Source organism: Anas platyrhynchos, chromosome 13 (genome assembly GCF_047663525.1).
Source record: "Anas platyrhynchos isolate ZD024472 breed Pekin duck chromosome 13, IASCAAS_PekinDuck_T2T, whole genome shotgun sequence".
Taxonomy (NCBI): domain Eukaryota; kingdom Metazoa; phylum Chordata; class Aves; order Anseriformes; family Anatidae; genus Anas; species Anas platyrhynchos.
In genome coordinates this window covers 13,237,040-13,250,002 of record NC_092599.1, presented here as the reverse complement: position 1 = coordinate 13,250,002, position 12,963 = coordinate 13,237,040, and the positions used below count along the sequence as shown (strand labels likewise).

Sequence of the window (12,963 nt, the reverse complement as noted above, 5' to 3'; positions counted from 1 at the left end):
GTTTGTGTGTGCGCACACTCAGAGTTGTTTTTATGGAACAGGAGGCAATTAGAAACTATATAGAACTGCCCCATATATTTCTATCTTTAGCCTACTGACAAGAGTTCAAATAATTTTATTTATTTTTTTTTTGCTCCTCATTATAAGTGAAAGCCTGTGACTAGGCTGGGTGTTCTGCCATCCCAAATCCTTTTCTGTGTTTTTTAATTTGTTCTTTTTGTTGTCCTGAACAGTTTGATCCAATCTCCTGTGTTGTTTTTTTTCTTGACAACTGCCATACAACTACTGAGAAAGACCAGATATCTGAGACATTTAAAGAGAATGCAAGGGAGCTGACTTTTTTTAATGGAACTTGCTATCAACGCAACTTGGATAAACAGATACTCATTTTCATGCTTAATTTCAGGAACAGATATCAGTTTTTAACTGATACTCAATATGCAGTAGAATATTTCATTCCCTGAGCAGAGCAGGATAGGGAACTGTATGAGAATTTGTAAATACCCAGATGAAGTGTGTCAGCTGCTGTGATAGTTCTGCAAATCACATAGAAAGCTATGAAGTGAAGAGCTCTGCTAATCAGTTTTGACATCTTGTGGAGCCCAGATGCCAACTAGCTGACAGTGTAGTTCTCAGGAAAGTTTGTGGTGTCGCTGCTTTAAAAATTTTGTCTCGCCTTCACAAATGAATGTGACTTTCTGAAGTCGAGATTGGTAATTTCTGAAGCCTTTTTCTTTTGTGCTGCTTACATCAAAATTATTTTTAAAAATTGCAGAATCCACAGATATTTATTTTTTTTTTGTGATTTATCTTACCTGTGAAAAATTCAGTAGTCTAGTCTAAATCAGTCAGGTTGTATTTTCCAGGATGCCAATGCTACATTAGATACCTGAATTTCTGAAACCTAGTCCTTCGACTAGGGAACCACTAAACATCTGGGTAAATAACTTTTCACTTTTATGGTAGCTCTTTAGTTATGAAGATGTTTGATTACTGCCATCTGGTATTTGTTCAGAGTTGTAAGAAATGCAGTGGTCACTTCAGGTGCTTGTTCTCAGATGCCATCAAGGCAGTTTTTATATCATTTAGGCCATGTTATGGATATTTTTCTTAGGGCAACTTTATAAAATAAAGTATATGGTTCACTGTTTTTTGTGATCCAAGGAAACTCTGGAGGTTAAGATAGCTTCAAATGTATTTTAAAAGGAAATTTTGCAGATGTATGTTTCAACATTACTCTGCTTTCTTAGGGATTGTATGAAAGGTGATGAAACGGAGAACAAGAAAATTGGCTGCACTGTTAACCTTATGGTAAAGAATTTTTCCTTATGTTTATCTCTTTGTGATACTGTGCAATGTAATAGAAGCTGGAATGGGGAATGTTGGGTGGGAATCTGTGTCAGCAATTGTAGGTTCAGAATCTGAGCACTGGCATGACAGAAAACAACGGGTTGGGAGGATCCCCTGGAAGTCTGTGATCTAACTCTCTGCCTTTAGGCTGGGCTCTCCAACTTTAAGCTGTGCTTCTCAGGGCCTTGTCCAGCTGAGTTCTGAATATCTCTGTGACAGAGATTCCACAACTTCTCTCACCTTTTCTTCCAGTGTTTGACTATACCCTCATTTTGAAAACAAATCACTACGTGAAAAAGTTAGTGGGTTAAATCAGTGTGAATGTGAAAAGAATTAGTCCTTTCACTTTACACTAATAATGTATTCTCTTTTCAGTACCTATATATGTATACAGATGCTACTGATTGTCTTGAACGAAGGAAAATTCTCAATGAAAATAAAAACTCTCTCTTTTACAGAATTTCTATAAGTCGGAAATTAACAAGGAAGAGATGTACATCCGCTATATCCACAAGCTGTGTGACATGCACTTACAGGCTGAGAACTATACAGGTTAGTAAGACATCATACAGGGTCTGTTTGAAATCCTAGTGAAAGCTTTTGACTCTTCTGATGTTATTCTCTAACATCTCTTGAGTTTGTTTCAAAAACTTCTGTTATGGATCAGTTCACTGTTAAGACCAGCCCTCAGGAATCTCTGACCCTAGAGACAAGGGTCCATCACTCCATCACACGAAGTAATGCATGTCTCTGCACACACAACTGTTCTGTTGCACCTTGAATTTTACATTACAGTGTTCTGCAAGGGCAGTTGACTGAAAAATCACAACAGTGGAATCAAAATTAGGGGAACGTTGAAATCACAAACCCACTATCATGCTACCATTTGCCAAATTTCCTTGGATTATAATACTTAAAGTGCATTTAAGAAATCTATTGACTCTAGTTCTTTGTTATCCAAGCTCTGCTTACAACTGCAGACTCCAAATCTCGTTACATACCTGAGTATTTGACTGTGCATTTAAATCAAGTATCTAGTAGAAAGGAACTTGATAGATTTGTACCTAAGAATCAGGTTTGTCAGAAACAGCTATGTGCTGCTATTCTAAGTAATTGAATAATTCAATGTTAATTTAACGCTTTAGATTTTTTTCTCAAATTGTACATCAGAACTTCCAGACTGTTTTAGAAGCAGCCTGTGACCTTTTAGACTATTTGCTGAGTTATTTGTTGTCATTGATTCAGTGTTCAATGATTGCATTTCCAACAGAGGCTGCATTTACTTTGCTTTTGTACTGTGAGTTGCTTCAGTGGGAGGACAGACCTCTGAGAGAGTTCCTGCATTATCCATCTCAGTCAGAGTGGCAACGTAAGGAAGGTCTGTGCCGTAAGATTATCCATTACTTCAACAAAGGGAAGGTATGCCAACTTCTTCTCTCTTCCAGCAGCTTCCTTCCCTTTTCCTGACTTAGAGCTTGCAAGGCTATCATCTTGGTTCAGTTGTCTTGGAAGTAAATTTATATAAAAAGGTTTAATAACTTGACAAATTGCATCTTGGCTCTCTAGACCAAAAAACAGATGAGAAAATGGATATGGATATTTCATTATACATATCATTTGGAACTAGTTTAGGTAGGCCAATGGGAAAAAGGCTGGAATGTTTTTATACCTGTAAAAATTGTGGATCACCTGACGTGACAGACAGCTTGATAAATTCTAGTTGCTTAATTAAAAAAACATTGTATATGCAAATTGTTGTGTTACAACTCCCTTCACACTTAAGGACTTCTGTTTTTATCCTCCAGAAGTAAATGGCAGGCAATGCATTCTAGGAGTCCCTTATTTAAAAGTTTTAAGCCTTTTTAGTATCACTGGTGTTTTAAAGTGGAGTTCCATCCATTGCACAAGAAAAAAATCAATTCATTTTCAATACATTTTAATTCCAGATATTTGGTATGTTTTTCCTACAGTGAATATTTTTTTTAATCACTGCAGAGGTAGGTGTTAGTCCCTTGTATCATGGTGTTTTGGGATCGTTTCAGAGGTGAATATTAGAAACAAGATCATCAGTCAGAATATTTTCAAATTTTTCTTTAGAAAAATTCATGTAGCTTACATTATTAGAAGATAACATCTGTATGTGCACCTCAGGGCTGGTTTTCCCTCTGATAGCACTGACAATGAAATTAAATACAAATGCGATTCCATTCGTGTGGGGTTGACATTCCAGATATTTTTTCCTGGCCCTGATAAAAGAAAGATGCTTATGGCAGAGACAATCTCTGCCGAGTCTGCAAAAAGAAGTCAGATTCCTGTTTGTAATTAGGAGTGGCCAGTTTATTAGGAAGCGATTCATTATCTAGGAATCTTTTCTAGGTCTTTTGAAATAATACTGCATGTGGTTTTCTGTTTAGTTTCAGAAATTTTCAGGGCTTTTTAGACTGCACTTAAATTTAAATTACTGACTTGTGCAAATATTGCAGTACTGTACTGTCTGACTAGACGAACTTAACATAGAGACTATGTACATAAATTGAGCCTGTGTTTTTGACAAACAGGCCATCCACATAAACACTGAGGGTGAGTAAAAAGTTAATGGATGTAATTTTGCTATTAATCTTCTCGTAGATTATGGAGTGTTAACCTCTTAAGGTTTTTGTGTTTTTGTTTTTTTTCCACGGGGTGTTTCTGTAGTTACTTGGCTGTGTGTTTTAATCCTCCTTTATTTTAAATGGTATCTGAATGACTGAATAATCCACTTAAGCTGCATGTCACTGGTGAAAGATGCTGAGAAGCCAAATCTTCCTGCTGCTTTCTGCCACTTTTTCTGTGGCTGTGTAACTGAGAACAGCTCAGGGAATAGAAGAAGCTTGTTTCCCTCAACTTGTTTCTGACGGGTTGTTTTTCTGTGCTCCCCTAAGGTGAAGCAGGACCTCCCTGGGTCCTGAAGAATGGGATTTGCTGTTCTGTTTTCTCTTGCATATCTAGACTTAAGTTTCTCATGCTGCTCCTGGCATTTCCCATTAAGTAAGGGGGGGGGTCAGAGCAGCATGAAGGAGGTGTAAAAGTTCTGCATTTGTTCATGGGAAAACCTCACCACAGTAAGGGGGGAAAGATAGGCCATATGACTATCCTGTGAGTCTGACATAAAGGGCATGCCGGTGGAGTGCAGAGAGCACCTGCAGCACTGCAAGGGAGTGCAGAATTGTCTAACTCCCATTCTCAGAAGCAGCCCTGTGCTGGGAAGGAACAAAGCTTTCCAAAACCCTTTTACCCTTCACTCTGCATACTCCTTTCTACTGCTGTCTTGCAATGCTTTGAATCGGTTTATGGCTCAGCAGGTAGCATGTGTAAGTGCGTAACTTTTTTTTTTATGATTGATTTTGTCCCTTAAGACTCAAGCTCTCCTAGCTAAAGGAGACTAAATGGAACAATTTGAACCCAACCGATCCTGTTTCTGGACAGCAATGGCTTGAGAACTGCACAATTCTTTTCTGCCCAGTTCACTGCTGATTTGTATTAACTAAAAATTCTGACCAGCTCCCTTTTACAGCATCACAGCATGTATTCAGCCAAGTGCTGTGGGAGACCCAGTGCTACATTTCCAAAGCAGTTCATTTTTAGATTGTATTCTTTCTACACAACATTTGAACTAATTTCTCTTGTGCACACTCATTTGAATCACACTTCCAAAAGAAATCTGCACATTGGGATGTGAGTAAATGAAGGCTCCCATTCATAGATGTTGATTGTCTATCTGCTTCCTGTGTGCCGTCAACAGCACTCAGCTGAGAGTTGCTGGTGTCATAGGAGAAGGCTGCAATAAAACTCGGATGAATGAGCTTTACAAGCAAAGGATATAATATTCAGCACTCAAACAGATCAGACATCAGCAAAAGAGAAAGCAGTAATGAATTAAATTAACAGTGGAGACGTTAGGAAATTATTTGAGAGGGAGAAGAATGATACTTTAGAGGAAAGTGACACTTAGCACACAGAACTGTATATTCAGCTTCTACATTGTGAAGATAGTCCTCATTAAACATTACCAATTTTAAAAAAGGAGGATCCCTGTGACTCATATCCATTCATTCTGCTTTACTTTCAAATATCTATGAACTCGCTTTTCTAAAAAGCTACCTGTATATTGTGTTTCCTCCACTTACATATCACATCTTTATCATCAGAGTATTCAGCTGGCATGGTACAATTTTTCTGTGTTGAAATCTGATTGAAAGGGAGAGAGAGAGCCTGAGCTAGGATGACAGAAATAGTATCAGAGTACATGTGAAAGAGCTTGTCTAAATAAAGAGAAATGAGATGTGGTTACATATTGTTAATTTAATTCACATCAGAAAAGGTGCATAAAAAGGTTACACCTTTAGGATCACTGTAAGGAAAGATAGCCAGCTTTCTGGTTCCATCCAGAAGACAGATTGCAGAATTATGTAATGCTTTAGCCACAACATCCCACTTGGAAGTGAGACTCTGCTTCTGTCCAGTGTAACAAAAGCCATTTATTCCTAGCCAGGTGTTCTAGAAGAGATTTTTCTTTTCCATTCTTCCAGGTAAATATAGATCACCAGAAGTCTATGTACTGATACTGTAAACTCAGTTGAAACCTTAAAAAAAAAAAAAAAAAAAAGGCATGCAATGCTAATTGGGTTTGCAAATACAAACACTTAATTGGGCAATGCAGTTGATCACAATTCAATGTATCTATTTGTGCGTCATGGACTTTGACAGCCCACATCAAAAATCCTGTTAATTTGAGATCACAAAATTCCAAGTAATAACCTGAGTTGTCGAGTAACTGGTCTTTCAGTTGCATGTATTGTAATTATCTAATTAAATCTCAGGCTTCCCATCACCCCAAACTACTCCTATAAGAATATCAAAAAAGATCCTGAAGGAATCTTTTACTCAGCAAGTTCTTATGTATGTTTTTTATAATAAAGAGAAGCTAAAGAGATGTAGGAATGTTTTTTTTTGCTTCTTAGTTTTTCAAATTATACTCTCTTTTAATAAATAAATTCTTAAAGTTGATAATATTTTTGCTGTTCAGAGGACAAAAAAAACTTTGGTATTAAGGATGAGAGAACAGACACTGAATGCGTGTGTATAAAGGGAAGCATGGCAAAGTGCCTACTACATTAACTCAAATGGTGCAGAGATTCTCTTCTTTAAGTAAAGGTACATGGAACCAGAAAAGCTATTTCCATATAAACTGCTGATATTTTACATCACTACTGTTAATTACCGTTACCAACAATGTACAATATTATGCTTTTTAATACTGATGAGGACAGTATAACTCACATTAATTGTGTTTTCACTGTAATACAGTCCAAGTTTAAAAAATAAAAAGGCAAGTTAACCCAATAGTGCATAAAAATTGATCTAACCAAACCTCAGCTGAGACCTTTGTGTTCCAGATCCTTTATATAACTATGGTAAGAAACCATCACTCCCCCAAAGCACTTCCAGTCTGTGCGGGTGCAAGACGATGGGAGAGATTTCAGTTCAAGGGTGTATAAAATGAACACTCTAAAAGCTAACAGGTAAAAAGGGAAGCTTCCTCTCTGTGTGGGTATGCCCAAACACAATCTCCTTTTTCCTTATTCTTGAGGGCCATGAATATGATGTGCTTGAAAAGATTTGGTGTATGCAGACTGTAAGTTAGAGAAGCGGGTTTTGTTTGTTTTGTTTTTGGTTCTGAATACAGATACTGAGTGCAATAATGCAGCTCAGTTCTGAGAATGTTCTGTCTCTGCATTTGAGTGTTTCCTATCACTTGATGGTTTTATGCTTTCAGTAGGAAGTAGCACCCACAGGAAGGGGAGCACTTTGCTGCGGAGCTATGCCCTAGATGACAAGAGTCTTCGCTTCAGGGAGTTCTAGTGCAGAAAGCAGAGGAGATACTTGGGGGGATTTAACAAGAAGAAAATTTGTTAGTTATATTTCTCCAGAGAAGTTCCCAGTCTCATGAGTAAACTGTCAGTAAGAGCAGTGCCTGCGTGTAATTTCAATGGAATATGTGCCTCTGTTACCATCTTGAAGAAGAAATCAATCCAATATTAATGGAAACTGTTTCATCACATTGCATTTTCATATCTAATCCCTGGCATTTCATAGCTAATGAATTGCCTAAAAAAAGTTTCTGTATTCCTCTCAGCTGAGTTGGTGATAACATGCCAGTCACTGTGAGCGTGATTTGCTTTGGTTTTGCAGAGCTGGGAGTTTGGTATCCCACTGTGCAGAGAGCTGGCCATACAGTACGAAAGCCTCTATGACTACCAGAGCCTCAGCTGGATTCGGGTAAGTAGCAGCAGTTCCTCTCCTTGCAGAATCTTTTCCATTCTCTGGGAAGTTTTGTCTCTCCTGTCAGGAAATTTTCAATTGGAAAAAAATAAAAAAAAAAAAAAAAAAAAGGACTCCTTTGGCATTGATTCATTCCAACAACATTGTAGGCCTACTAAAGTAATTCTAGGTCTGCCAACCGTAACTCCCAGGAGTATATGAAAAACACATGCAGAGGATCTTGGTTTGCCATTGCCTGTCTGTGTTTATTTTTGCATAAAACATCCTTTGCTAAACTGATCATGAGTGATGAGCAGAGAAACCTATTAACAAGTCTTAGTCTAGTAGTGCACCAAGGTATTCCTAAAACATCAGTAAATTAGCTATTCTCTCTGTCTCTTTATTGATTGGATTTAATCAACTGGCAGGTGAAGAGCATCTCAGCTCTTAGTTTTGCTCACCTTTACATGGTATGTTGTCTGTTCAAGACCCCTAAATCTGTGTTGACCTGAATTGACTTGAATTTCTCCCCATTCTAAGTTTTTCTCTGTGCCATTCACATCATTCAGCCCGTTCCTTTATTCTTCCCACAACAACTTTGGGACATTCTCCATTTTACAAAAGGAGCTAACGCATGTGGGAACCAAGAACAAAACCTCGGTACAGTGTTCAAAGTCAAAGCTGCTGTTAGGGTTCCCTGCAGTGGAAACAATGATGTTAAACTGATGCTTCTCATTAAAAAGCTATCTTTTTGCTATAGAGAAACTCTTATGAGCATTTCAGAGATTCAGTTTGACAATGGATCTTGAAATCCCACTCTTGATGCAAATGCCAGCACACTGCTATGGAACAAGTAATTGTAAATAGAGAAAGTCCTTTTTTCAACACCCCCCCTCCCCCTTTTTCTTCCATGTTAAACTTGCCGGTATACAGAGCTGTAGACGATTTAATTTTGTTTCATCCTGTTTCATTCTCCTCAACTCAATTAAAGCAATCCCCATTGAACTGATAAAGTTTTTCAGACAGCAGTATAGATTTTGAGCTGTAGAGAGCTGTTGAGAATACGGTTAGAAAAGGATACTGGGAGCCAGGCAACAGTTACCTTAATCTCAGCTTTGCCATTAATTCTGTAGTGCGAAGAGAATTACATGCAAGACCTGTTTAATTTGAGGTAAAACAGAAAAAATTTCATGGTATCTCCCAAAATGTAAAATGAGCATGGTGGTATTTTAGTCTGCTCCATAATGTAGACTGATAATGTAGACTAATAATTTTAATCTTTAAAAATAATTTCACTCTTCATTAAAAACATGTGCAAAAGAATAATGTAATATTTGAATGTAACTTTAGATTCTAATGTTTTAAGTGCAGTTTTAAGAGTCTGATAGCAACTAACTTTTTCATTCACAGAAAATGGAAGCTACCTATTATGATAATATCATGGAACAGCAGCGCTTGGAACCTGAATTTTTCAGAGTTGGTTTTTATGGTCGAAAATTCCCATTTTTCCTGCGGGTAAGCCAGAGTTATACAAAATATGGCAAAGTGACTGGGTTTAGAGTAGCATTTAAGGCTTTGAATTTCAGCTGTGGAGTTAGGACATCTGCTGTTCGGTTTATATTTTACACCTGTGCAAGTAGAAATAGCTTTCTGTCAGAACTGAAGGATGTAGTTCATTGGGAGCATTCTTAGGAACAGACATCAGGAATTTGACTCATGCCTATGTGTATTTTTGACAATCTGCAGATCAGCAAAAATTGCCTCTATATTAAGCAAAATGCTCTATCGCAGCAATGCTGGGTCATTACTCAACGAATTTTCATCATCTCAAATTATCATGCTTTAAAAAAATCTCACATGACGGAGTGATTCTAATACCAGACTAATGACACTCTTCTGCTATCTCCAAGTAAAATTTTCCTAGGTTAAGCAAAAAGCCTATCAGCTTCTCGGAACACATCCTCTCTTTGATCTTCTTGTCTTTGGAGTATACGGGATCAGTTGGGTCTGAAATCCATTTTAAAAGTGCAATTACTTTCCCTTCCTAATGAGGAATAAAATGTAAAACGGGTATTTGTTCATACAACTGCTCCTTGCTGGTTCAGAGCAGGGAAGGAATATAATCTGACAGCTGTAAAAACTGCCTGAAAATTGATGGTGGATGCCATCTAGCTTGACAGGACAAGCTAACCTGAAGCATGCTTTCAAGGACTGGAGCTGCATGTTTTGTGTTCTCTTTGAAGAAAAGGCTTTACAAGAGATGGCACCACTCTTGAGTCACACAGTAAGAAGTTATAAAGAGCAAAAGTGTGTACCATTTTTATTTCATAAGGTACATGTTTTGAAAATTGCACTCTTAAATTTTCCTCTATATTTTTTTTTAACCAAGATTTAAACCTTGGTGTTTAATTATATTAATTTAATGGAAGCTCAGGGGAAGTGAAGGCAATTTGGAAATGAAGGTGGAAGTATCAGCAGATAAATGACACTGTTGCATAACTCAAAGGTGAAGCTGAACAGTGCCATAATTAAGGATCCTGAACCAACGCTTCAAAGAAGTGTGTGCAAAGGAATCTGAGGAAATAGCAAGTGTTGCATATGAAGCTCCTCTTTTATGAAGATCTCCAGAGAAAACAGTTTCTTTTTTAATCTCTAACGACAGATGTTTCCAAACATAAATGACAACAAAGTCATTACAGCATTTAAGTGTTCCTACGTCTGAAGTAATATCAGTGACTCTAGCTATCTTTTATTATGAATCCCCCAGTTTTGTCTTGGACTGATTGGCCTATGCATTTAACACTGCACAAGTTTTCAGTGCACAGCACTTTTGTGAAATGGTGTATCAGTATGGGTACTTGGCTGGAGACATTAACAGCAGACGTGAACATACATAATTATAATCCTTGTTAGTTCTGCAATTATATTTGGTAGCAGTACTTCTTATAGCAGATTACTAATGTAGCAATCTCATTAGAAGTCACCCTCCTCCTTTCTCTCTCTAATGATCCATACAGCCTACACATTGCAAAGCACAGACTAAGCCCATTAGCAGTCGCATCTGCATGGATCACATCGTAAAGAGATGCATAGCAGCCATTCTAGAAAAGAAAAAGACTTACACGGATTTAAAATTTTTAAATGGATATAGGAGTGATTTAAAGTGATCAAATAACTTCACACGCTTCTCATTTATTTTTCTTTTGATGTATAGAGTAACACAGAAGATAACCACTTGCTTCTACATCTTTGATTTTGTAGACCTTTTGTCTAGAAAAGTCATTGCTCATGTTGCCATGAATTCTGCATCTCTTTCTAGCCTTCCTACATAAATTAAAACTGTTTGTGTCTTCACCTACCAGAAGTTCAAGTAAGGCCTGACAAGCTACATTCTGAGATCTTGTGTTGGCATCTGTCTGAAGAATCTATTAAATTCAGCCCTGGGGTGTTTTCAGGGCATTATTTTTAGAATCATAATAACTTTATTTATAGGCTTACAGTTTTCTCAATTGCTGCAATCAAAAGCAGAATATGCAGTGTCATGAAGAGATTCACCTTCAAATATGGACTCACTCCAAATTTAATAATAGCTGCAAAGTTTGGGCATTATAGACTGAATTGTCAAGATTCATCACGCAGGTTTTCTCCCAGTTCATTGGCTGCTATGACTGATTCATACAAAGTGACACATGTCACAGATGGAATACGCGGTCTGTTCCAGAAAGATGAAATGCAAAGCCAAAAACACTGCACTCCATAACTATATTTTATGATGGGGTTTTGCTGCTTTCTCTTTCATTTTGCTCCTGCTCTGCTGGAACCCTTTTTCAAACCAGTTAGCAAAAAAATAATTGCATATACTGCAGGTGCTTAAATGCAAGAAATAAAACGGGGGGAACTATTCTTGTTGGCCATTTTTGTTTTCTTTTCCTTTATAATGGTGAAAAATCACCCTGTACTTACAGCTATTGTAATGTGTATAAAACTACCAGAATCAAAGTTTTGCCTGCTTTGATAGATCTTGCATCAGGCAACATTAACACCAATCAAAATTGTGTTATGTGGCAATATAGTTCAGACACTGGAATACAATCTTTATGACAGTGAGAACTATAGAGATCCTGTATCTTGCTGTTCAGAGTTCAAGATGTTTCAGAAGCATCCAAGAACTCTTAGCAAATGGTTTAATACCTCAAGAGGCACATTTAAATGCAAGCTTTCCATCAGTGGCAGAAGGGAAATCCTGTTTATCAAGAGGAGATTGCTTTTAGGGCTAAGTGGCCACTCAGAATTCTTGGTAAGGCTTTTCCATATTATTCCACTATAGACAAGGAGCGATCCTGAGGATGATTGACACGATCAGAAGTGGATTGTATGGGTATGACAATAAAGCAACAATTAAACAATGATTTTTATGAAGTTTGTTATGACTCCTTTCTAACTGGTAAATCGATAAACATTTAGCTCCCTCTGCCCTGTGAAATCCTCAGAATTTTTATCCAGCTCATGGAGATTTGATGGCAGCTTTCCCGGTACAGAATAGCCAAGCTGGTGACTTAGTCTGAAGTATTGCTTGCTGTGTTTCAGTATAGTCCAATTAAATAATAGTCCCTGTTCAGTTACCTGAAAAACAAATCAGACAAAACCGTAGGACTGAATGCTACATGTGCAGGCAGCAGAGGTACCTTTCTGTTAGAGATCAGTGGAATGGTCTACTTATCAGTTGATGAAATACTTTGTAATGAAAAAGAAAGGAGTAAAATACACCATCTGTGTTACCAGTACTTGTTACTGTCACATTAGTGTATTGACTTTGTCACATACCTTGCTTTTTGAAGCAGTAAAACTCAAAGTGAGATTAAAAAAAAAATAATAATAGAATTTAACCTAACTTTTAGAGAGACTAATTTATGATTGTCCTTCTTGCAGAATAAAGAATACGTGTGTCGGGGCCATGACTATGAGAGGCTGGAAGCCTTCCAGCAGAGGATGCTGAGTGAGTTTCCACAAGCCATTGCAATGCAGCATCCCAACCACCCAGACGACTCTATACTACAGTGCGATGCCCAGTGTATCCTTTCAGAGAAAAGGGCAAACTATGGTTAGGTAGAGCACAGTGAGGAAAGTATTGAAAAGTCATTGTTGTGGATATCTCAGTTTGTAACTGTCTTGGGAAGAGCTGGGTACAGACAAAACCATACACCTGTCTATAGCAGACACTGCAGAACATAGTGTTGGAGATTTGTTGCCTTTTATTCAGGGAGTACTGCAGGTTGCATTCAATGTGTAAGAGAGTGCTTGATTACATCCAGG

At 37.6% G+C, this 12,963-nt stretch overlaps 1 protein-coding gene across 19 annotated transcripts in view; it reads left to right on the top strand.

Annotated features, from left to right (window-relative positions):
• Positions 1-12,963, top strand: part of DOCK3 (dedicator of cytokinesis 3) — a 215,537-nt gene that overhangs the window by 178,178 nt on the left and 24,396 nt on the right. For all 19 annotated transcript variants that reach the window (XM_038185862.2, XM_038185874.2, XM_038185858.2 and 16 more), the window contains 6 exons: positions 1,251-1,311; positions 1,809-1,902; positions 2,621-2,769; positions 7,582-7,668; positions 9,061-9,165; positions 12,580-12,721. In XM_038185862.2, the coding sequence (XP_038041790.1) occupies positions 1,251-1,311; positions 1,809-1,902; positions 2,621-2,769; positions 7,582-7,668; positions 9,061-9,165; positions 12,580-12,721 (638 nt within the window). The remainder of the gene's footprint in view (positions 1-1,250; positions 1,312-1,808; positions 1,903-2,620; positions 2,770-7,581; positions 7,669-9,060; positions 9,166-12,579; positions 12,722-12,963) is intronic.